The 26,886-nt window shown below is 43.8% G+C and overlaps 1 protein-coding gene across 1 annotated transcript in view; it reads right to left on the bottom strand.

The window, feature by feature from the left end:
• Positions 1-26,006, bottom strand: part of LOC121874702 (fibrillin-2-like) — a 123,796-nt gene extending 97,790 nt beyond the window's left edge. Inside the window, exon 1 of the mRNA XM_042378955.1 lies at positions 25,745-26,006. Coding sequence (XP_042234889.1) covers positions 25,745-25,854 — 110 coding nt within the window. The 5' untranslated portion in view covers positions 25,855-26,006. The remainder of the gene's footprint in view (positions 1-25,744) is intronic.
• Between the last annotated feature and the right edge of the window lie 880 nt (positions 26,007-26,886).

Here is a 26,886-nt window from a genome sequence, read left to right as displayed (position 1 = left end):
ATCAGGCTCATAAGAATCCTTCAAAATCATTAAATATTCAATATACAGTATCTCAAAATATGTATACACACTCTCTTCCACATTTTCGTGGTGGTGGCGAGAATGGTTGTATTACACAGCAACATTATCCTCACTTGTGGGAGACCTCGCACATCAACGGGTGAGGACAATGTTACTGTTGTAATACAAGCATTCACGCGATCTCCACAAAAATGTGGAAGAAAGTGTGCATATTTCTTTTTGTTGAGACACCCTGTATATACAGGTATACATGCAGTAAATACTAAGTAGAGTGAATCGGTGAGGCCAAGAGCCGGTAGACAGTCACCTCGGGGAGAGTCAGTTATGATAATAATTGTTTGTGACCAGCATGATAGACACCTGCCTCACTCCCAGACACAACCACCACCACCATTATTATCACTCAAGATTTATTTAGTTGACTGGGAGGAGATTGAGAAGTGGAGGTCCACCTCTCGTATGTTCCCCTACAAGGAGCAGCTCGACGTGGGCAACTCACAGCACCAGGAGACTCGTGTTTTTACTATTACTTATCTGAATATTTAAAAGAATGCACTAATTATGATTGAAGCAACAGTGTGTATTGCTTATTCTGTTTACGAACTCGTATATGTACACTGAGTTTGGGATTATATACTTGCTACAAGAATTAGCATGGAGAATGGTATTTACGTAGTGTTAGTGTTAACCAGAGGGAACACAGCTGCCCTCCCACACACACACACACATCTTGTGCTTTAAGTAAACACACCACACGCTTATACATTAAAACTCAAATGCAGGTGGAATATAAACGACACATTTATGTAGTTCTGTAATGATTATAGACTGTCTGTTATAAACTTCAAAATGAGAATACAACCAGGTACAGCAGGTAGACTTTGTAATTTACGATAGTTATCCCTCTTCTTGTACGAGTAATAACACGGTTCATTCCCCCTAGAGACCAATGGTCAGGTTGGCCAGCCAATTAGCATCGCATTTTGGTCTCAACATCTTCATTTATGAATCAGGTGACACTAATTAATTCAAATATGGCAACAACGCTCTGGGGAAAATGTGTCTAGTTCTGGCTGGGAGAGAGTCGAGAGGGAGTACAATATTACCTTGGTACAGGGGATAGCTCATCTTATTCAAGGGGTTAACACTGTGATAAGTCATCGTTTCGTACTCGTCGAATTGAAATATTTTACTCTATAGTCTAATTCATTGTACTCATGGGATTGACAATGTCATCAGGGGGTTCACATCGTACACAAGAGATTAACGTTAAAACTCAATGGTCACACACTATTTACACCATATTTACCTCCGCTTGGGTTACGAAGGGCGTATAACAATCGCTACGTCGGTGTGTTTGGTTAGGTATTGATTCATTTACTTATATACACTGTCGGTGTTGATTAACCCGCACGTCTTCAGTGCGGGAGGGGTGCGGACAAGAGGGGCGCCTCCTCGTCACGGTCGCCGCCACCCTCACAAAAAACAGGAACTCATTTTTAATTGACGTGGCGGTAGCCATATACGGTGTGGCAGACGAGCATAAAACACGGCAGTGGTGGAAGACCCCGCCACAACATAGCCGTCTGCTGCTGCCAAGGTCACGGGACGACTTAGCTGCTTGAGGAGCACAGCTGCTGAATGGCGAGGAGCAGTGCTGTTGTCAGGAGTGCAGCGCAGCCCTCGACTATTACCTCAAGGGGTAAACAGCACAGTCACTACGCATTCCACTGCCGGACGAAACTAAAGGTGGACTTCAACTGCTGTGAGGCTTTCCACTATTTTGACTTTCCACTGTGGTGACTTTCCACTGCTATGAGACTTCAAATGCAGTGAGGCTTTCCACTGCTGTGAAGCTTTCCACTGCTGAGGCTTTCCACTGCAGTAAGGCTTTCCACTGCAGTGAGGCTTTCCACTACTGTGAGCCTTTCCACTGCAGTGAGGCTTTCCACTGCTGTGAGGCTTTTCACTGCTAGCAGGGCTTCCACTGCTGGGAGGAGAGCAGCACACCCCAAGTTGCCATAAATGGGTGTCAAGTGTACGTTAACTGATCGCCGGCGGTCATGCAGGGAACCCCGGGGAGTCTGTTGCTTATGGAGTGCGAGGGCGAGGGAGGGGTAAAGTACAGGCTCTCTTTCTTTATCACTCTTTCTCTGTCTCTTTATCTTCTGTCTTTCCCTCTTTTCCTTCCCTCACAACAGAGCGTGGTGTGGTTCCACCCCTGCACGACACAGGGAGGCGCAGCGCTCTGATCTATCCCCCACCAACAACATATCTGTCATCCCTAACACCACAGGTTGCGGGGTGGGAGTGTGCGTGATGCCCCTCGCCCGGCCGTTCTTTACGCGCCCGAAAATGGAGCCTTGCTAGTGCTCTCTGACACAAGATGCTGATCTCAACTAAACTATAAATCTTGCTGGCGTTAGAGGAGTGGCGGCTCCATGACTTTGATTCTGTTCTTTTTTATGCCTAAAACCAGTGCTTTGATAATTCTCTCTAACACAAAATGCTGATCCCACAAATAACATCTAAATCTGTTGGTATTAAAGGGAGGTAACACGTAAGGTGACTTCTCCATCTAGAGCGCCGTTTCCTTTGATGCCGGAGAACGATGACTTAAAAAAAGATGCAAAACGTAATTCATATTTTTCTTTCCAATTTCTGGATTTAACGTAAATAAATGACGTGGAATCTTTGACGTTACTCTATGAAACTGTACATGGGGGTGAATTATTACCCTCTCTTCTATTGTGTTAACCAGTCAATTTATGTCTGTGTATATAATGGGAGCACCTGAGGATTAGATACCCAATTTATTTCACCCTTAAGACTAACCACCCCTAAATGCTAATCTTCTAGCCTAACATCCCTAATCTAATCTAACTTAATGTCCCCGGTAGCCTTAGGGTGGTTAATCTTCGGATGAAATAAGCTGGGGTGTCGAATCTTAAGGCGATCCTTAAACTGCTACCTATACAAATGTCTACCGACACCAGGATTTGTGTCGATAAAGTTGACCGCTGCTAATTAGCCAATGACAACCCCCCTCGTCGTCTTGAGTCAACTAGCTGGTGACACAACACGTCCTCGCGCCTCGTTAGTGCCGACATCACCCTAGCCGACGCCGCTTGTCAAGATAACAGCAAGGGCTCTCGGTGCCTCCAGGGGACATAATTAACTAAGGTTTGTTGTCGCCTCCTCTTGAAGCAACTCAGTCTCTCGCGGCTTCCTGTGAAAGTAACCACCTTGAGTTATGTATTACGTTCCGTGAAAGTAATTAATTATGTGGCCCGGTGAAGGTAACTATATATCCTGATGTTGCCTGAAATAGTCATCTTCGATGTGCTTTCGGTGTGTTCCGCGAAAGTAGGCAGATGGATAGTCAACATTATCTGAAGCGTAGCCCCAGCTTATTTCACCTGAGGAATAACCACCCTAACGCAAACTTAACCTAACCTCGCCAGGTAGTGTTCAGGTGTTTAATCGCCATGTATAATATGTTGGGCAGCTGATCTCCAAGTGATCCATAATATCATGCGTCTCTATGCTTTCAGTACCTAGGTGCCTGATGATGTCTCCTGTGAACGTAATCGAAGTCAGTCAGTCAGTCAATCTATCTCTCTCTCTCTCTCTCTCTCTCTCTCTCTCTCTCTCTCTCTCTCTCTCTGTGCTGCCCGCGAAAATCACCTGCTTTAGGTATATTTTGTGAGAGTATATTGCCGTCCTTTGGTGCAAGTAACCGTCTTTTAATTGTTTTTAGGTGGGGGAGGGAGGGCAACAAATAGTTTGGTTAGATACTGTTGTGAAGCAAGATGGTTTGTGTCGCATACTGTTACACTCAAGCTGGGGGAGGGGGGGGGTCCAGGAGGTGGGAAGATGAAGAAGGAGGAGGCGGAAATGATTAGAAGCTTGAGAAGAGAGGAAGAAAGGGAGAGTAAGAGAGAGGACAGTGTAAAAGGATAGAATAGGTTCCTCTGGGCTCAAGAAGACAAGGGTAAAGAGAACATTATTAAAGTGATGGAGGGGGACTATGAAAGAAAAGAGAGAGAGAGAGAGAGAGAGAGAGAGAGAGAGAGAGAGAGAGAGAGGTTGGTGTGGCTGGGGTGTGTAAGGTGATGCTTGTGGACGGTGTGTGGGTCGTGAGCCACACAGGGTAGAGCGGGCGGGGGTGTGACGTCAGGTGGGTGTCGTCTACACAAGCTACTGTTGTTGTTCTCTCACAGAGGACTTCACGCCCTCTTCCTTGACGTCAGAAAAATAGGAAGTCCTCTTTGTCCACACTGAGACAGACTTGTGCTCGCCTGATGGAGAGTCGCAAAGGGACTTGAAGAAAAGATACCTTCTTGCCCTATTTGTGGGAGTCCTGCATTGAGGTACCGTACAGAGTAGAGCTGAAGCGACTGTTTCCGAATGAATAAAAAAAATTAGTGTTTTCGAATGCAAAGTCAGAGCTGGAATATTACTTGTTGTAAACAGACAAAAACGTTTCCTTGGAATTAGTAAAGTATTTAGATCCGTTGGAACTCTGTTGAAGTATAAAATTGGACTTCAAAAGTGGGTCTCTTTATGTAAATATGACAAACTTTGTCATTTGCATCGCAAGTAGATAATATATATAAACAAAACAAGTATTCTTTTCGACTCATTTACGTAAGTACTTACATGCGTAATGGAATGGAACCAACTTTTGTTCGAATGAAAATCTAGCATTAGTTAATGTCTTGTCGAGGGACCCAGCGTGATATAGGGCTCACACGTGCACTTGATCCACTCCCTTACACTTATTCTTATGTTCTAAATAATGACTTGAAAATTGTTGTTGATAAATTCAGAGGAAGTAAAGATTAACTACATACACAAACAGCTGTATCCTGAAACCTTAACAGGGAGGTTAAACGCTGTGTCAGGCGGGACAGAAGGTGGCCCAGTGAAGCAGAAGAGGCAGAGGTGTTAGTGTTAGCAATGCTTTCAAAACCTGGTGTCAGTATGAAGGTGAAATAATGCCGGTGGTACTACTAAACGGGAACCTTGCAACCTCGGATGAACAAATTAGAGAAATGTGGAACAAAAACTTTAAAACTACAATGAATAAGATCTTCAATGAAAACAAAGATGCTAAACCAGACCCAGAAGGAAAATGGACATCGCATTGAATGAATTCGGGATATATGGAATTAGTGCATTTAAGAACCTGGACCTGACTGAACAACAAGAGAAATACTCAATGATGATATAAATACCACACTAGAGTTCTGTTAAATCTAACCAGATCTGGAACACTGAGACCGAGGGTACCAGATGACTGAGAGCTGGGAGTTATTGTTAAGATCCTGAAGAAGGTGATTTTATTGACTAGAAACTGAAGGGGCCTACTCAAGGTCTTTAGAATTCGCGCTTATCTTGGAGGAAAACGATGTGACGAACAAGCTGACTTTAGAAAATCCCGTGGTTGCAGCGATCTTTTTTATTTTACATGGAACACCACTAAGAATTTTGTGGACTTCGAAAAATAATTTGATAGTGTGCGTCTCCGTACGTTGTGGAGGATCTTACGTTATTATTGAGTACCCGATAAGTAAATAGGATTAATATCGGAGATGCACAGAAATAATCAGTGTCAAGTTAATGTGGGTAGTCAGCTGTTATCGGAGTTGCAGAGGCGAAAAGCGGAGTACTACAGGGCAATGTTCTCTCCCCATTACTGTTTGCTGTCCTCATTGTCTACCGTATTAAGAGAGACTGTTAGAGGTAGACATGGGGGGTTGACGGTAAATGCCTTACAGACCTAGATTATGCAGATAACTGTCATGAGCAAGAATCTCCAGAATATGAAGAAACTAACCGAAAGTAAATGGAAGAAAAGTTGGATTAAATATAAACATTCAGAAGAGGCAATGCGAACCGCGTGGTATGAGAGACTATCGAGACGAATCCTTGTGTTTTAAAAGAATGTCCTCGGGATAATTCTTTGAGTTAAAGGGCAAGACCCGATAAAGAATGATATCATTAGAGAAAGTATCAACGCACTGTGCTTACATGAGACATGGATGGAGATGGAAAATGGAAGGGTTATCATGGAGACTGTAAGAGGCAGACTAAGCCCTACTGGGCTAAGAACAACGAAAAAAGAGGCAGAAAACAACAGGAATGTAATCCATGTAAAGGCCCAAGACAGAAATGGTAAGCGAAATCCAATAGACTCGAATTAATGTAAAATATATTTTTGAAATAAAATTGTAGCATGCGTATAAGTCACACCTTAAGCGTGGTACAAGCGTGTGGTATAATGAAGGTGCCGTGAGACCCTAAGTGCTATTCAGGGTCCAGGGTGGCCCTCGTAAAGTCAGGTGAGATAAGGGCGATCCTGACGGCCGCTTGGGTCAAGATTCTCATAAATTCGTACTAGAGTTTTTTGCCGTCGATCTGGTTACGGCAGAGCTTCCAAATAAAATGCAGATACCTGTTTCGCCTCCTTCTCCATGTCATGGTGAGATGTTCAGTCAGATGTATTCTTACAGATTCAGTTGGGGGAGGAGGTGTAAGGTGTGGATCTGCGAGAACCCTAGTGGTGGCATGTGGTGCTAGCATTGTGTGAGAGACAAGGCCCTGCTCGCTCCTGACATTCAACACCGACCGTGTCCTCCCTATGTCTGCCAACACGCACGCAGCTACTCGCCTACCTATCCTGTGGTCCTGGTGTGTACAAAAAGATTCACCCAAAGAAAGATAGATGAAATCAGGAATTTTAGAAGTCTCTAACAGAGAGGGTGGATCTTGACCGTCAGCCAGGTCATATATATATATAAATAAATAAATATATATATATATATATATATATATATATATATATATATATATATATATATATATATATATATATATATATATATATATATATATATATATATATATATATATATATATATATGTGTGTGTGTGTGTGTGTCCCAGCACACTCCAAACAACGAACTGTAAGACACGAAGCACTCGCTATGGTAAAGAAGGTTGGGAACCAGACGTGGCTTCAGCTCCCCCCGGCGTGTGGTCCCCTGGTCACCATCAGTGCAGGTGGCAGGTCACGCCGCCTCTGTACATTATTCACCACCACCCACCTACTGATACGCACCACCACCCAGCCACCCATTGGGCCCCCCGCGTCAGCCACCGTCTGGTCGTGGGCTGGCAGATAAGCGGTTTCATTTGACTACACCGCGTATGTGAATGATAAGTTCTCTGAGTCTTATAAAGTAAGGAGGGCGAGTGGGATTTTCTAGTAACATCAATAAGAGGAGGAACTAGTAAGATGGATTCTCGAGGCCAAGGTGTGCGATGATCACCGATATCACGGTAAATTTCTTCATGCCAGAAAAAGACATCAACTCGTCAGACATCGTCATCCAACCCCAGTGATGCGAGATAAGACATTGCAAGGTCTGCAGGATCAAGGTTGACGTGACTTGAAAACTAGGTCGAGGTGAAGCAAGGGCCAGAGTACGTAGTCCCGGGTCAAGGATGAAGGAGTGATGCCTCACAGGAGGTCTTACTTGTACAGTCATTAAGGAACAAGGGACTCGTGCTGTTACTTGTACACAATTGATTAATCAACAAGATCACAAATCTTTGAACTTAACATACTGAATATAACAAACAATGTGGGTTATATTTACAAAAGACAGGTTGGAGAAACAGGGAGTTAAAATACTAAGGTTAAAATAATAATAATAATAATAATAATAATAATAATAATAATAATAATAATAATAATAATAATAATATTAATAATATTAATAATAATATTATTATTATTATTATTATTATTATTATCATTATTATTATTATTATTATTATTATTATTATTATTATTATTATTTAAAAAAATCACAATTTACATTACAACAGTGTTAATAATACTCCTAATATTTAAAAAAAAAATTGAGGAAGGATTTTTTTACTAAATAAGTCATCTTAAACATGACAACAAGAGTCTGACCCCTTAAAGCGTGAGGTACTTATAGGGACCCAGAAGATTGAGTGTACTAGGAGGAAGTGAGTGACTTATACGAGGGCGTAGACGTATGGGAAATATTTTTCACCAAGTGTGTCAGCTGACGAGATGAAGGATAACAGATAGGGCGTGTGGCTAAGTTATTCAGTATGAAAAACACAAGTCCAAGGAAGCAAGGCAGGGGATGGGGGTCAGAGTCTCAGAGGTTTGTGCTCTGAGCTCTTCTCGTCATAGTGTCATAACTGGTTGACCTATGCAAAAACACAACAACAATATACCTTAATTATTATATTTGTTCCTCTTATTTCATATCTTCATCACTTAACACCTTGTGAAACATGATTGAATCCCCCGCCAATTTATCTCAACAAGCAGCTACTATTACCTCTCATACTTATTACTGTACTACTACTACTACTATTATTATTATTATTATTATTATTATTATTATTATAATTATTATTATTATTTGGTTTTTAATATCCTTATCATCTTAACCTTGACGTCTGTGTGCGTGTTACAAGGATGACTTGGTTGATCCTCAGCAAGGGATTCGACAATGATAGATATATAGAATACTAATAGTAAATAAAAATGTATGACAGCATCTAATTAGCTGACTTAAGCTAAAGCACGAAATTAACATTCACTATGGCATCAAAATCACACCAAGACAGCACAGTACATTAATTATCTTACACTGGGGGTATAACATTAACTTTGTGTAAGCCTCATGGAAGAAAGACAAAGATTACAATATCCGTCCTGTAGTACTTATGTCAGAATAGTATGTGCAGGTATTTCAGTTTCGTGACTGTAAATAATGCAATGGTTAAGGTCATTCTTGTACTATGCAAAATCTTGTACCAATGTTTTGACATTTACGGGTTCCTGTAACCCCCAAAAGGGATGAAACAGATGAGGGTGGGAGAAGTACACTACCCCGTCCTTTTGATCTAATACTTGTCAATAAAATATTTTAATTCAAATTACATTAATTATAAACATTCTCTTGACACCTGTTGAGGGTGGAAAAAATTAACGCACAGAATCTTGAGTGAACACTCGACCAGCAAACTTCAGCGCCAAAGTAACAAGAGCATCTTGGTAAGTAAGTGAAAATATATATACATTACGAGAATTTCAAGGAAATACAGAATCTATTGAAAGAGAGATGGAAACTACAACGAACATAGAAACTACTGTACAAAGAAAAATGAGAACTGCAACTACAAAGAAAGGTGGGAACTGCTAGGTGACACGGGGTCTTAGATGACAGGCCGAGGTGCTCACATGTTGACAGACTTCTCGAAAAGGATATGCCAATACCAGGGAGACCAGAGAAGAAAGGAGGTGTAGCATGTATGGTGTACCCGAAGATGATGTGAGGGTTTTGAAGTGGTGCGGCCAGCTGATGAAGACTCACTGAACAGTGCGGCCAGCTGATAAAGACTCACTGACCACACCAATATTCGGGATAAATGATACTGTTAAATAAAAATGTGGACACGACGACAAGGATGGAATGGGAGGGGTGCAGGAGGAAGTCAACCTCTCCAAATTGTAGGTTGAGGTTACGATACGCGACTAAGATAGTGAAGGGGAGTGGCCAGGAGACGTTCTCAACATCCAGAAGTTAGATTGTGGTTAGGGGCGCACGACAAAGTGGGGGGGAGGAGGGAGGGGGCCAGCAGACGTCCCCACACATCCTAGGTTGCGGTTGAAGACACCACGACAAGAGAGGGGGAGGAGGAGTCAGACACCGCACCTTGTGATCCTTATCCTGGGAAACTCGACCCCCACCACAAATAAAACTGTAGTTGTCCGGGGCAGGAGGGAGCCAGGCAGCACTAAGGTCGAATGTCCCCCCGCCACCACACGTCACCAACCACCATCTCGACACGGGTTGAGGCGAACTATTGTGTGTTCCTTCCCTGGCTTGCTGTGGCTTCGTGTCTAGTTGCGGCGGTATGCGTGTGGGTTTCCATGGCTTTCAGTGGGGTTTCCTTTCTCATCGTGAGGATTCAGTGGCTCTGTGTGGGTTGTCATTCTGAGGTTTCCTTGGCCAGGAGTGGGGTTTCCTATCTCGTCGTAGGGTTTCCGTGGCTTTGTGTGGGTGATTCCTGGAGTATCGAGAGGTTGCCTGGCTTTTCGTGATTTTGTTAGTCTCAGCCTGGAATGTCGTGGCTTTTGGGTGGGTTAGCTGATTTTCCGTGGGTTCGTGTGTTGTTGATACATTGTGTGGGTTGTTGAACTTGCCCTGGCTTTGTGTGGGTTGTTGAACTTGTCCTGGCTTTGTGGAGTTGAACTTGTCCTGGCTTTGTGTGGATTAAGTTGAACTTGCCCTGGCTTTGTGTGGGTTGTTGAACTTGTCCTGGCTTTGTGTGGGTTGCCGTGGATTTCCAGGGTTGGCATAGCTTCCAGGATTTCCCACGGCTTTATGTATTCATAGATTGGCCAACTTATCCCTGGGTTCCCTGGGTTGCCTGGCTTGGCTTACTCCTCCTCGCGGCGTAAGGTTGTCGATGACCAAAGTGGTGTGTTGTGGGGGGGGGGAGGGAGGATCACGTGACCCAGCCTAGCGACCTCTCCTCTCTCTCACACCGACCCTCCTTTGCCTTTCACACCTTTTGCACTCTCTCACCTCTGACGCCTCTTCTTCCTCCCTCACCTTCCCCTACCCTCATCTCTCTCACCTCCCCCTCACTTTCCCTCCTCTCCTTCCTCCCTAACCTCTCACGACGGCCCTCCTTCTCTCCATCATCTCTCTCCTCCCAGGACCCTCCATCATTATAATACCTTTCTCTCACTCACCTCTTGCTTCTTGCCTCCCTCAATCATCTGTCTCTCCCTCTCTTCCTTCCTCCAATACCGCTCTTTCTCTCCCTCACCCGATCTAATCCCCCCCCCCACCTCACACACGGATATACTGTATATTTGCAGTGTTCTAAGATTAACGGAAAAGTCCAAAGGTATGGCGTGTGAAGGGAAGTAGTAGGTAAGTGTAAGGGAGGTAGTAAGTAAAGGCACTGGTAGGGGAATATAAGAGGGAGGGAGGGAGGGGGAAAGGAAGGGAGGGAGGGAGAGTAAAGGCCGGAAGGGTCCTGACAAGCTACATCATGACGTCACACCCTCCCACCCAGTCACCCACACCCTCCCACACTCGCCCCTCACACTAACAACGCTCAGCACCGCCTCTCCATAGTACACAATCTGGGCGGACAACACCTGGAGCTACACACGTGTTTAAATTCGCCATAATAACGTCGATGGTCATACTACATTGCTTAAGTACAGTATATAAACACACATCATCAGTTTCTGTAAGTGAAGACTGAAATTTAACTAATGTACCGTATCAAAAGTACATTATTAAGAATGATACGTACATTTGTCTGATAAGTAGATGACGTATAATAAAATACACTATAGTCACAGTACAATGATAAACTGTGCATACAGCAAATCACATATTTAGACAAGAGACGAACGTCATTATTTTAGTTCATGTTCATAGTGATGCCAAGGTCGACTTAAATCCAAGTAACGTGTTAATTTTCTGATGGCTTTATATGTGCATAGACTTGTATGAATTATTTAATATGTAGTTTTATATAAATCTATATTACTTTTACTAATCAATTTCTTTTTGTACTTATTAACGGTGTGTGTGTGTGTGTGTGTGTGTGTGTGTGTCTTATGCATTTCTATAGTTTTGAAGAGGTGAAATTGGTAGGTTGGTGCGGGTGACCTAGGGAATGGTCCTACCCCCCCCCCAAGAGGGGAGAGTCACAACTGTGCTGGTGTTGGAACAAATAATAATAAGTTTCTTCTTGAGTCTCATTGTCTACGGCTGTTTTGATTAGAAATTTCGGGCGAAGAGGATATTTGTTTTTTAAGTCCATGGCAAACGTCGAGAAAATATGAGTGAACGTACGAACAGGTGTAAGGTGCAGATCTGACTGACTGACCTACTGACTGATTGACTGACTCTCTCTCTCTCTCTCATTCATTTTCCCATATTTCTCCATCCCTTTTCTGTCCATCTCCCTTTCCCCTCTCGCTACCCACGGACCCTACTTCCTCCTCCTCCTCCTCTTTTTCTCTTTTTTCATCTCTTCAGACACCCCCCCCTCTCACCTCATCCTCCTACCAACTACTACTACCATACCCTCCCACATTCTCCCTCCCACTCCTTACCCTCCCCCGCACTGTCCTCTCCCAATCTCTTAACATCCTCTCCTACTCCCACCTCCTCCCTCCCACCAACCTCTCCAACTCTCACCAAATTCTCCGGACTCATTTTCTCCCCACTCACCCCCACACCCTCACCCACCCCCCACACTCTCCGTCTCCCCCTCCCCCCCCACAGTCTTACCCTCCCACACACACTCCACCCTCCCCACCTCACCCTCCCTCTCCCCACACCGCACTCTCCCTCTCCCACACTCACCCCCACACACCCCCTCCCCGCAGTCTCACCCTCCCCACACCTCACCCTCCCCCCCACACCTCCCTCTCCCTCCTCACACACCCTCTCCCCACACTTTCACCCTCCCTCACACTCTAACCCTCTCCCACACTCTCACACTCCCCCCACACTCACCTCCCCCACACTCTCACCCTCTCCCACACTCACCCTTTCCCACACACCTCACACCCCCCCCCCACACCCCCACCCTCTCCCCACACCACCCCCTCTCCCCACACCACCCCTTTCCCCACACCTCACACCCCCCACACCCCATCCTCTCTCCCCACACCCACCCTCCCACACCTCCACCCCCCTCCCTCCTCCCACTCTCACCCCCCCCACACTCACCCCCCACACACTCACCCCCTCCCCACTCTCACCCTCTCCCACACTCCACCCTTCCCCAGGCCCACCTCACCCTTTCCCCACACTCTCCCCCTCTCCCCACACCCTCTCCCACACTCTCCCTCTCCCACACTCACCCTTTCCCACACTCTCTACCCTCTCCCACACCCCACCCTCTCCCTCACACACTCTACTCCCACACCTCACACTCCCCCACACTCACCCTCCTCCCCCACTCCCTCCTCACCCTCTCCCCTCTCCCACACTCTCACACTCCCCCACACCCCTCACCCTCACCCACCCTCTCCCACACTCACCCTCTCCCCTCCACCCTCACCCTCCCCACACTCTCACCCACTCCTCCACTCACCCTCTCCCACACTCACCTCCCCCACACTTCCCACACTCTCACCCTCTCCCACCTTACCCCCCCCACACTCTCACCTCTTTTCCCACTCACCCTTTCCCACACTCTCCCCTCTCCCCTTTCCCACACTCACACCTCCTCCCCACTCTCACCCTCCTACCCTTCTCCCACACTCTCACCCTCTCCCCTCTCTCCCCTCTCCCCCACACTCCCCTTTCCCACACCTCTCTCCCACACTCATTCCCCCACACTCTCCCCTCTCCCACACTCACCCTCTCCCACACACCCCCACACTCTCCCTCTCCTCCCCACTCACCCCTCTCCCATCACCTCCCCACACTCACCCCTCTCCCACCTCCACCCTCTCCCACACCTCCCCCTCTCACACTCCTCTTTCTCCCACACCACCTCTCCTCCCACCCTCCCTCTTCACACTCACCCCTCTCCCACACTCTCACCCTCTCCCACACTCGCCCTCCCCACCTCTCTCTCCCCTCTCACACTCTCACCCTCTCCCACTCACCTCCCCCTCTCACCCCCTCACCCTCCCCACACTTCACTTCTCCCCTCACCCCCACACCCTCATCTCCCTCTCATTACCCCACCTCCTCTCACCCTCACCCTCTCCCCACTCTCACCCTCTCTCCCACACTCTCACCCTCCCCCCACACTCACCCTCCCCACCCACCCTCCCCCACACTCTCACCCTCTCCCACACTCACCCTCTCCCACACTCACCCTTTCCCACACTCTCACCCTCTCCCACACTCACCCTCCCCCGCCTTAATAACAAGAGGACAAGGTCGGGTTCAACAGCCACTTGGAAGATTCTTATGGTACGTCTTGCTAGTTAACGCCCCAGCCGGCCCAGGGTACTGTCCTAGTAGGAGGGTGGTACTGCCCCAGTGGAGGGTGGTACTGCCTCAGTGCATCAGGTCTTTCCCACCATCGTGATTCATCTATCACACTCTGGTCGGGGAGTGAGCACCCCCCCCCCCACCACCCCCAGGGACCCAACGTGAAAAAGTCGAGAAATTGTTGGATGATTATCCTCCGAATGCTCTTCATTAACGCTCACCGTCTGGCCGGCTTGCAGCCAGTAGTGAGCAACAACGATGACCATGCCTCTCTCTGTGGTTATTGGTTAGCATCGCCAGGAAGGGGAGGGGTAGGGGGTGGATAGTCTTGCAAAGCTAATGAAACCCGTCTATTGTCTCTGGGACTGAGAGTAGGTTTTGGGTATACTGTACTGAATAATAGTACTGGCAACTGAAAGATATCAGCCGAAACGGTATCGGGATAGAGAGAAAGATCTAACAGCTTTTAATGCTGGAACTAGATGTAAACTTAAAATCTCCAAATTTAATGCTCTATTGTCGATGAAATCCTAACGCTCACAGGGTAATAGCCTGGGATTATTATTTTTTTTTAAACAACGGGGCCAAGCTCGAGGTTATGGCGTATAGTACAAAAAGGTGAGACTCCCAATAGTGGTGTTCTGCCAGGCTGGGTGTTGGTGCCCCTTCAAGTTCTCACGGGAACATCCTTTAAACTCTCCTTTTCCATTATGAGCAAATTGTCCCTAATCTCTCATAATCGCATACAGTAGAGACGTCTGGCCCGTATGGACTGTTGGTACTTCCTTAGTAACTAGGATAAAAAGATCCTTACTGTTAAAAATGAATTATGATAATTACTTTAAATGTAAAGTTTTTATGTGTAGTGAAAGTTTCAGACAGTTGCCAGTTAATGTAACAATTCTACACAGTCTTGGCTAAGTCTTTTGTAACAAATATTTTGTATAAAAAATCATTAATACGATTGATAATGTGACTAACTGATGCTAATCGGGATTTTGTATTTGTACTGAAATTTTCCATTTGGTAAAAAATATCATAATTCTTTTCTTAGCTGGTGTCAACAGTTCTTGCTGTATAATTACTCCCAGACAGGCAAGGGAAATGTTGTTGTTGTTGTTGGTGTGTGTGTGTGTGTGTGTGTGTGTGTGTGTGTGTGTGTGTGTGTGTGTGTGTGTGTGTGTGTGTCCTGGAGCGTGAGGGACCCCTGAGCCAAGACTTGATGCTGGTCTACTCTTGTCTGACCCGGAGTTTGATGTCGACCGATTGTAACATGAGAAATATTGGCAGGAGAATGTCGTAAGCAGCAAGCGAGACGAATAGAAAGATAAATGATAAAGACGGAATAAAAAACCGGCGATTTTTTTCTTATAATACAGAAACGTTTATGAGAGAGAGAGAGATCAAGTAACGTATACAGTACATGGTTGTTGCCACAGCTAAAATTGCAAGAGATAGAATAAAATACACAAGTTGAAAGAGACACGGACAAGATGAGAAACGGAGAGAAAGATAATGAAAAAGCTTGGAAAAAGACTAGGAAATGTAAAGAACAAGACAACAGGCTCAAAGATTCATACGGTAAACCTCATAATTGAAGACGTAAGAAGGCAAGTAACTAATTTAAAATTATATATATAAATATATAAAAAATTTAAGACTACCTGAACTAGAAACGTTCTCATGTTCATCTACAGAACCCGAACTTTCACTCCGGCTAAACGAACTTTTGTTGTAACGATGGAGTGTCATTGTAACTTCTGTATTATTTTTGAGGGTTAGTTTTATATTTTAGCCCAATCCTTTTTTTATGGAGTTTGTATATTCTTTCGCTCTCTCTGTACTGATGACGAAGGAGCAGTGTTACCAATCACCCTCATGGTAGTTGAGACAGGCTAATTGGAACTACTTCTACTGTACCAGGTTGACGTCCTTATGGATCGGCCATTATTACCAATTACTGACTCGCTCAGAGGATAGCGACAGAGAGTTCCCGGAGACTCGTACTACAAATTCCTCTCCCAAGTCGGGATATGAACTCATCTAACTGTGGTCACTTAAGCTACGACACAAGACGGTGGGCAAATTGTCGTGGAAATTGAGCTCCACTACTGTGACGAGACGAGTTTTTGTCTTTAACTGGAGGGAAAAAACTGGTATATGAATTTCTTAAAATTACTACCCAGGGGTCGGATTCTCAAAGGTTCGAATGTTGAATATTCTTCGTAACTGGAGATGTATAAATGCACTTAACTGGTTGACCTAAAGCAGAAAAATTATGTCCGAAAATAGGATTAAAACTACGAGTCACTAACTTAACTGGATACGCTCACTTTAGTATCACTTAGGCACTAAAAGTAAGGAAAACAATCTTTTGGAAAGATTCTGAGCTTTAATTCTGTCTGGAGGTAAGTGAACGTATCTAATTAAGGTAAGAGTCTCTCAGCCATCTTGATGCTATTTTTGGTCGTTATTTTGGTGTTTGAGCTTAAGTCAACCATTTAGGTGTATTCCTACATACTTATCCAGTTACAGTGAACGGTCATCATACGAACCTCTGAGAATCCGACCCCATGTTGGTACACCACACTTCTGTTCAGTGATATTGATGACTTGTATTTCAGCAAACTTTTACCTGAAATATCTTAATAATTTTTGTTAATTAAATTTATATTTATAAAGAGGATTCTCTATACCGATAGTGGAATGACAACATCGTCAACAAAGTTAAATTTATGTAAAATGTTCCGTTTTTTTAACAAATAGTAGATGAATGCTAATTATGAAAGAAGACACTTTTAAAGCAACATCTAATTTCATTGAAACCCAAGCCCTAACAGATTACAGTATAGAAGTAGTGCCTTGCCTTATCGTTTGGTCTCATCAGTGGTGATGCCAAGAGTAATTCCTAAAAAAAAAAGAAAAAAAAAAGGATCGACGCCACAGCAAAAACAAAGTCGACAAATGGAACCATCAAGAGCTTTAAACCCCCGCAGCGAGTTGTCTCATGCACGATAATGACTGACTTCCTCGGTTTTTAAACATTATCTCAACGAAAACTGTAATTTCTTTGTTGTTACAGCGAGAACCTGTTTATGGAATTACTGCTGACGTAAGGCTGATGTTATTCTAACCAAGGTTTTGTAACTCCCACTGCGAAGTACTTAGTTCAATTTTAATAGTTTATTCCTTGATAGAGGAAGCGGGATCCTAGTGCTGTCACTAGGTACCCCTGTACAATAACACCAGAAGCATCTGGCAAGTGTGACAAGTATATACAGTATAAATATTATATAGGGGCTTACTAAAGCCTAAGGAAGGAAGGAAGGATATTCCTTTAACACATAATCAATGTTATTTACATAGTATCTGGCCAGTATGGGGAGGATCATCGTGTCTCCGTCAGGGGGTCGTGGAGTGGTGGTCCAGCAGGCGTCAAGGAAGCGTTGTGTGGGGGGACATCTTAGGAGGTAGTGGATAAGGGTGCGGCTGTCGGGTCTACTGCATAATGCACATTAAGTACTTAGTTGAATCACAACGAACTCGCGAAAATTCTTATAGGAGTTAGGCTTCCGTCGTAACTGAATAAATACATAACTTGGATTTCCATTTTACCAGCGGAGACTAAAACAGAAGCAGAAAGTGGAACACACTCGCCTTCTTCAAACACAACAAAAACACACGGTGAGTCACAAGCCTAAAAATACCTTCCCCTACACCCCCGTCTGTCACCACCACCATCTGTCTCCCCTCCTGCTGACGTGACGCTGTCTACACCCATCCCAAGTTACGTCCCGCATACCCTACAGTTACACCTCTCCCCAGGAGCTCCTTGTTGGACCAAGGGATACGCCGCCGCCCCCCCCCCCTCCTCCAGTTCTCCGCGCCGATGGCTCATACTGAGGACGTGCACGTGGACTACGTATCCCTCTCTCTTTCTCCTCCTCCTCTCTGCTGCAACTACCGAAGCACACTCCATCACACTCACACTTAACGGTTTGTCCCTTAATAGTGTCCATGCCTGTGCCCCTCTCCACCCCCACCGTGCCCAACTTACCACAGCACAGTCTCCGCCGTCATCAACACCCCCTTCCTCCTGACCAAATATTCCTCCTCCTAGAGACAGGCCTGGCACTTGACTTATTAGGGACATGGCACGCCTTGCCATAAACAGATGTATTGTATCGGGAATCTTCCCCCCACACACTCGTCCTGTCACTATGAATAACTTGCAGACTTAATCCATGGCCCTTCAGGCACTTACGCCCTACATTGCATGAGTCAAGAAGGCAAGCATGAGCTCCGCATGCTTCCCTATTGGGCGCTGAAACATGCTTCTCCTTGCACAGGATGTAGGGGGGCACCCAATAAACTAGCCCCCTCGTGGGACAAATTAAAAAAATCATACCCTTACACCTACCCCAGATCACACCCCTTACACCTACCCATCACACTCCTACCCCTGGTCAGCCCAGATATATGCTCTAAATCGCACCCTCTACACCTAATCTAGATCACTCACGATTATTAACATTTTCATGTTATAAAAAAATCTGAACATTTATCTAATTGCCTCGTTCACATGAAATATGAAACACTGACTAAGGTTACAAGTCTATCAAAATGGAGCGTTGTAAGGGCAGTGTGGGGATCATAGAGCGTGTGGGGTGTACAAGCAGAGTACCAATCATGATCTTAATGAAAGGGGACGTATATATGGGTTTGTAGGTCTGGTTAGTTTACATACGAGTGGAGTGGGCGGGGGCCAGATGCCCTGCCACATGTGAAACTGTTTACCGTGATTGTCTGATTGATGTTAATTTGAGAACAGTCGTAGCCTATTAGACTGAGTTACAATTATTGTAAGGATGTCATTCATTCTGTCGATTTAGCTGAGGTATGGTAACAAAATAGTTGCTATTATATAAGATGCCGCCACAGCAGCACGTTATAATGTTTTACAGAGATTAAAGATCATTTCGGATTAACATTATTCTTACAATGAGGTTGAAGAGTAAACGTGTTATATATATATATATATATATATATATATATATATATATATATATATATATATATATATATATATATATATATATATATATATATATATATACAGTACTGTATATATTTTTTTTCTTTTTTTACATCCCTGTGTACCGTACCTACGTTAGTTACAAGGGGAAGTAATTTGGGTGTGGGTTTACATCGAGTGGAGTGGCACGACGATGGCCAGATGCGCGTTTCAAGTGATTCAGTTCATTGATATGGATGTTAATTTCATTTTAATTTGAATAGAGGTAAAAGAGTTAGGGTGCTATTCATAAGTTAATGGAGAGAGAGAGAGAGAGAGAGAGAGTTGAAAGACCATAAGACGGTAAATGGCAAGTATCTGACTGGTGTGGGCGGCAAGTGTCAGGTGAAGACGGGGAGTACTAGGCGTGTATCAGGTGTAGACAAAATGTGGCAGATGTTTGACTTGTGTGGACAACATACAGTACGGCAGGTGTTTAAATAGTGGTGGCGAGGATGGCAGCATAGGTAGGGAAGACCAGTCAATAAAGACAAAGTTGTTGTATTTTGTCTACTTCCTAATATTCAATATCCAGTGAGTTTTTTCGTCCAGGGTTCGTGTTGATGTGGCCTGGGATAATATTTATATCATAATCAGAAATCCTGTCGCGAGAGAAAATAATCCACAGCATCTGAACTTAACTCGATCTTGATATTAAAGTAACCTACAAAATAAGGATCAAACGGTAAAAACAGTTATGAGAGATGAACCAAGTCTTGTCTTTTTCCTCCTCCTACCTATCCTATTCTTCTTTTCTTTCCCATTCCCCTATTCCTCCCCCCCCCCATCTTTCCTCTTCCTATCCTCACCATCTCCTCCTCCAACAAGGTGGGGGAGGGGGGGGAGGGGTATCAGTGTCGCGGTCAAGCACATCCCTTAATTTGGTGACATGTGAGAGGGGGGATCGTGTGGCCAGGCCCAATGTTCTCTTATTGGGGTCTATTGTGTTATCGTTGGCGGCTCATTGGTCCGTAACAGTAGTCAGTTGTACAGCAATATCCCGTCTGATTCTAACCTACCCTAACCTAGTGATTAATTGTAAGCAATACGACTTTCACTAAAACTTAACTGAGGCTAACTTTTACTAAATTCTTTCTCAGCCAATCATAGCTAAGACCCCGCCTCCTTAATGATCAGTTGTAAACAAAATAACCGATACCTAACTTAACCTATCCAAGCCAAGCTTAGCCTACCTTAATGGTCAGCTGTAAAACATATATTATTTACCCTTAGTAACATTATTGGTTAGGTGCAGAACAATCTAACAGAATTTAGCTTAACCTAACTTAAATAAATATGTATTGAGATTTTAAGAAACGCAAGGTGTTAGAAATTGGAAAAAACTGGAAAAAGATTAGGGGAGAGAGAGATGAAGAGAGGAGAAATAAGAGAAGAGAAAAAGAAGGGGGATATGGGACAATTTGAGAAGAGAAAAAGATAAGAAAGAGAGAGAAGTTATGAGAGGAAGAGGGGAGAGAGGGGGAGGAGGAGGAGGGGGAGTGTGTCAACAACATCACACAGTGGGTGCTCACACACCCATACTGCCAGCCACCCCACCTCACGGGTGTTCCCAGGGGCATGCCAGCTCCTCAAGCCCGCACGTCATCATCACGATAGTGATCATCGCGGTAGTTCTAATAATAATAGCATCAATTTCCTGGTGAACTAAAATTAAATATGTCTGTATATTTATCTTGATGTACTACAGGATATCACATGACGTTCAGGACAAGGGAAGAAAATACTGGAGCTGTTACAAAAGAAACTTGTGCGGATGTCTCTCTCTGAACTAAACGTAGACAACAAAAACTGAACCACGGTGAAAAAGTGCAAAGCTGTGTATCACTTTTGATGTGCCATTTTCAGGAATATACATACAGCATTTGAGTGAAGCTTCCTGAGTGTCTGACCAATATAGCTGAAAGAAAAGGTCGTTCATACCTAGACAGACGGACGGACAGTGATACCATAATTATATCCTTTCGACATTCAAGGTGGGGGGTATAATAAAATACAGTGAACAACAGCTGTGAATCAATTCACTTCAAATTACCGCGAATCCTTTCCTCGCGCGCTACTGAAATTTTCTAAACAATTGTAAGCTCACAGAGGATGAGATGATAGTACCTGCTGAATATATTCATACAACAAATAAGTTAACCAGAGACTGCAGTGACGGTTCAGGTACAAGTCCAGGTACAGGTTCATTAACTTGTATTGTGGAGGAAACTAAACAAGGATCCCAAATTGGGCGAGTAAAAGCATAACTATGTTAATCTGTTGTTTTATGTTCCTTTACAGAATTTATTATATCCTTCTATATAGCTGTGTAATATTTTTTGTTCCTTTCAATACGGTAATATTGTTTTGATTCTCAGACCACGTTGTATACGCTGCCGTTTGTATTTTGTATATAAAAGTAATATCTAAAGCAGTTATTAACAGAAAACTTAAATATTCCCCTTTTATGATTTGGTAAAGCCAGAATCATAAAAAGTCACGACAGAACTTCAAGGAATTAAAAAAAAAATAGATAAACAGACTTATGAGAACACACTAGAAAACTATTGCACCTTACACTTGTATTGTAACTGCTGTACCCAACGCTTGTACTTGCTTTTTTATTACTTCTGAATTTGATTTTTGAGTCGTATTATGCGATACAACACACTAAATATGATTAGTGCAAAGCCACTTAATTAAGCCCTTCAAGTATGTCACTCCGTAATACATACAAAAATAATAATTTACAAAAAAAATTATAAATACCTGTATTGCACTATTTACTTGTAACGAAGGAACAAAGTCATCTACTATGAGCATGTGCCATGTAATAGCCTAGCCAACTGCTGGTAGTAAAGTCTGAGAAAAATAGATCATGGATGACGAACGCAAACCTTAAGTAGAATGTGACTTGGAGCAGGGTAAGCATTCAGGGGGGATGAAGGATGAAAATTGACGGACAGAGTGAGATGGATTGAGATTGAGGAAGTTGCAGACGAGAAGACAAGAAGTGGTTAAGAGGTTCAAGTGCTTGTCTATTTGTGGCATTCTTAAGGTCTTCATATAAATACTGTACATCTATTATTTAAACGAAATGATTGCGATCTTTAGAGAATAAACATTTTTTGTATATTTTAATATTACTGTGTTGGTTGTAGGAAGTGTCACACACGCACGCACGCGCGCGCGCGGTGGTCGTGACAGGACGGAGTTTTACATACATGGGCATTGAAGGTGCTAACCTCAAGTCTTAAGAGAATGGAGGCATTTTTGGATAAGGTCTACGTACCTAAACGAACCAAACAATCTTTCGTAGTATAAAAATTTTAACTAGCATAACCTACAGTACTGTAAGCAATCCCGTCATTTTTCTAGGTTAATGTAGCCTCGCATAACCTAACCTAGTCCAACATGAAAACTTAATGTAGCCTAGCGGGTATTATTTCACTTGTTGCCACTACACCATTGCGGGAATTTTATAGTTGCAATCAGTGGTTTTGACAATTCTAAGACACTTTTCTTCAATGGCATTTCTGGCGCAAATTATGTTTAAGCGAGATATTTAACATTTTATGATGTATGTTCGTACGTGGCGGTACACACGCAAAACAACACACGACTGTGGAGCTCCCCGGTTAGGTTCGGGTATCGTTTTTCTGGTGGTTTTCGATGTGTTTTAACACTTTTTACCTCGATTTTTATAGCAAATCTCTAGATTCTGAGATGGGAGGAGGCTTATCTCAGAAATTATTTGTTTGCGCCAAAGTGAAGGTCAAATTCGTTCATAACACATAACCCATTGGAAAAACATAGTTTCAACTTTGATTTCGTATAGTGGCAACAAGTGAAATTTTACCATAATCTAGTGAAGCAAAACTTTACTTAATGTAATCTAGTATGATAGCGTACTGTAACTTTATCTACCTTAGCCTAACATAACCTATTCTGGCCTAACATAAGTAATTTATCCTAGCACAACAATGTCGCATTGTATATTTTAAGTTATTCTAACCTAGTCCAACCAAATTAAGTCATAGATAAATTAACTTAATTCAATCATACATAACCTGATTGAACTTTGCACAGCATAGCCAAACCAGATCTAGCTAGGATGACCTCACCTTAACTAAACCTAAATCTAGCCTGGTGCATTTATTTTCTCTAGCGAGTCTTGCCTATCATAATCTAACGTACCCTGGAATGACCAAATCGATTCTGACAAACTAGAACCTAACTAACCTTGATCTTGCCTATCCTACCCCAAATTTAACTCCCGAGAAACCCAACTGTTAACATAATCAATATTAACCTAACCTCATCTTACATACAGTATATTCACAAATCATGCCCTAGTCAATCTAACCTTAATTCACCTAAGCTAGCGAACCAGTCCTGAACAAACTCAATAGTTAATTACGTCTTCAGCTAATTGGCCTTTACCTACATGCTACCTGAATGGCGAGCATTTTTCCAGTGGGATTTAGCTGGAATTTTGTCTAGAGAAATTATCTGCTCCATTTTATCCACTGGAAATTTGTCTGGTGGAATTTTTCCTATTGGTAAATCATCTGATGAGATTTTATTTAGTAGGGTGTTGTCTTGAGGCACCGACCTTGTCCTTGTTTATTTACTCTGCGTCAGCGACGCAGCCAAGTTTACCCAATACACCCACCCACCCTTTCACCTCTGCATCCCTGTCGGAGATAAATAACTCCCGTTGATGTTCCCAATACAAAGATCACCAGGTAGAGTACTGCACAATGTATGTTTTTTCTGGATATTGGTTCCCTCAATACACAAAACATTAATTAATAAAACTGAAAAAAATGGCGTAAAAAGGGGTCGTTTTCCCGACCAAGAGCAAATTCATTTACCTATTTATCCAAGCAAAGAACTTGTAACTGAGTAAATTAAATACACGTATGCCGTTAATGTTTGTTTTGTTTTTGTTTTACTCGCACATGCCTAGTTCAGCTATGGAGCAAGGTAGCCGGACAGGTACTCAGATTTTTAGCATTCTGTAGGATACGAGTACACCATAAGATTGTAGAGCATCGACAAATATAAGGACTAACCTAGTCTTCCACTCCAGTCAGGAATCGAACCTGTAACCATTCGCTTAATAAATGCATGAATGGTTCTTTATATTTTCTAACAAATATTCTATATTGAAATAGGAATACTGCGAAATACGAAATAAATGAATGAAAATATTTACAAGAATACGCCTTAAAAATTGGTCGTAAAAGTGCTGTCGGAGATACGCGCCATGCTAAGGTATTTTATTTCGTGATAAGGATGTAACTCGATACGATAAATTCCAGCCTTGTGGTAGAGTCGTTTATGTTGTGCGTACTGGCGGGTCGACCTCCCGCCCAACGTGACCCAACCATCTTACCTCTCATCTTTCTCTCCCATCTTTACATTGTCATCCTACCTGACCTGATCTATTTCTACAGTCCAATCTTCTCTTTTTGTGAAATGTATGAGTTGAATCTTAAAATTAACATTGATCCACATTTATAGTCAGTGGGGATATTAACAGACTGACACCTTGATACCCACGTTGGGGAGACCATATCCAGCAATGAACTGATGATACTTTCCTGTGATTATATACTTTACTTCACTTCATCCTCTTCGTCACTGATCGGCCAGTTAGCCGCTTGGGCGATCTGTCGTCTGTTAGACACTGTTGGCAAGTACTGTACTGTACTGTGCCTCCAGAATGTAACTGTACCTTCGCCAGTGTTGGTAAAGGCTGGTCTTCAGTGAACTCACACTCGGTAAAGGTCTCTGACAGACTGTTCCAAGAGTTCACATTCACAACTCACCCCAAAAAAGATTGCCCTGACAATTTTCTGAACTTGGGGACGGGGTTTCTTCAACCTTAAGCCGTGACCCTCTATTGGACACAAAAAGCTTCACCGAGTTGATTTACTCTTAAGTACTTACTCACTTGCCAGAACTACGTTGTCACTTGAATATATCCTTTTCTTTATTAATAATTAATATTTTTTTCTAAAAAAAAAAATATTCTACTTGACGCTGTCGAGTATCCGCTCAAACTCTTGGGGATGGACACACCCCGTTACAGTGTGTGTGAACTTCACAAATGCAACATACCGTACGTGCTAGTATTGTACAAAATGGTTACAAGTAGCACAAAGGTTGTTATCGAGAATACGGACTAATAACGTCAATCTAATAAGAGGGAGTTGAATGACAGGATGAGGGCTCCCGGGACGGGCTGGGGGCGTGGCCAACTGATCTGACGTTTACTCCGCTTGGTCTCGTACTCAACACATCTTGTACACGTGACCTCATGGTTAAAACTTACATTGTTCTGTATTGGTTACTTGTGCTCTGACAACCCTAAAACAGGGATGTGCTGTCTTTACTACATAAACCTAGTATATACATGGATATTATTTTGTCTTACAATATTAGAAATCTATTTAAAAATTTTACACCCATTCTGCTAAATTTTGTATTGCAAAGGGTATCAAACTTAGATATTTATTCCCTATCTGGGTACTTTATATGCTTAAATGTAAGTCAGAGCAGCAGATAGGTAGTGGCGCTGGTCAACACTTACCCTCCTGGAGGTGCCTGGCGATTGACCTCGTATCCGGAGTATCCTTCGGGCTTCGCTACAGCCCCAGCTACTAACAACACTCCTACTAACACCCCCACCATCCTTGCCATCTTAGCTCTGCGCTAACTATCGCTCTGTCATAGGTCACTAGAGGCACTGTCACTGTCATAAGAGAAGTTGTGGACGCGCGGGTGTGTGTGCAGCAGCAGGAGCGGCCGAGGGTTGCGGCACGTTTGGTGGCCGCCGAGAGTCTGATGGCGCCTCCCCGGCACCCGCCCAAGTCTACCCGCCTCCCCGCCTGACCGCCCCACCCACTTGCACCCCCTCCATTACACCCACACATCACAGCAAACCTCACTGGTATATAGTGTCAGTAAGGAGTGACCTAATCCAAAATGAAATTTACAAATAGAAATTATGAGCAACAAATCGGCTGGACGCCGTTTGGGTAACGATGATGGCACCAAGAAGGTGGTGTTCAGAAGGGGAAGAACCTGTGCCAGGAGCTCTCCTTGCACAGTGCCAGGGATGAGGCCGCCGCATGTGCATGACGACCAAAGCAATCCAGTCTTTTTACTATGTTTCTGGAAATGGCAGGAACTGTTCATTACCTCAAATTCCCTTCCGTGGGGTCTTTGAACAAAGGCCTTCCACCCCCTCAAAATTAAAATCTTTGCCGCCTCAGGAAAGCGCCTCACCCTCTAGGAAGACCGCCGCCTATCCTTGGCTTATCCGACGGCAGCTGTTCATCTGGTTATACTTAAAGTATTAAGTGAGTATAAGTAACAGTATGCAGCGGTGGCGCGTGTGCGTGTAGGCGCCATAATGCAGGTTGTGGCAGGATGAGGGTGTGGGCGCGAGCACTCCAGCCGTGATAGAGGCCAGGACAGGTGGGGGTCGGCGCCAAGGTCCACCCCTCCCCTTTCCCTCCCTATCCCACTCCCCTTCTCCAGGCTCCAGCCCCTCCCCAGCCTTGCCTCATGTTATTACCCACACATTGTTATCCTCACACTCCCTCAGGAGAATTTTGTTTCCTGTGCCCGGTATAGGTGCCACGGATCCAGTGTGACGAGCTGTGTGTTGGGCTGCCCCGTGAAGGTGTTTATAGTAGGTCAGAATTTTAAAACAAACAATGGTGAGTG

The sequence above is a fragment of the Homarus americanus genome, unplaced genomic scaffold, assembly GCF_018991925.1.
Source record: "Homarus americanus isolate GMGI-L3 unplaced genomic scaffold, GMGI_Hamer_2.0 scaffold34360, whole genome shotgun sequence".
NCBI classification, from domain to species: domain Eukaryota; kingdom Metazoa; phylum Arthropoda; class Malacostraca; order Decapoda; family Nephropidae; genus Homarus; species Homarus americanus.
Note: the sequence above shows the minus strand (reverse complement) of the source record. Positions and strands in the feature narration are given on the sequence as shown.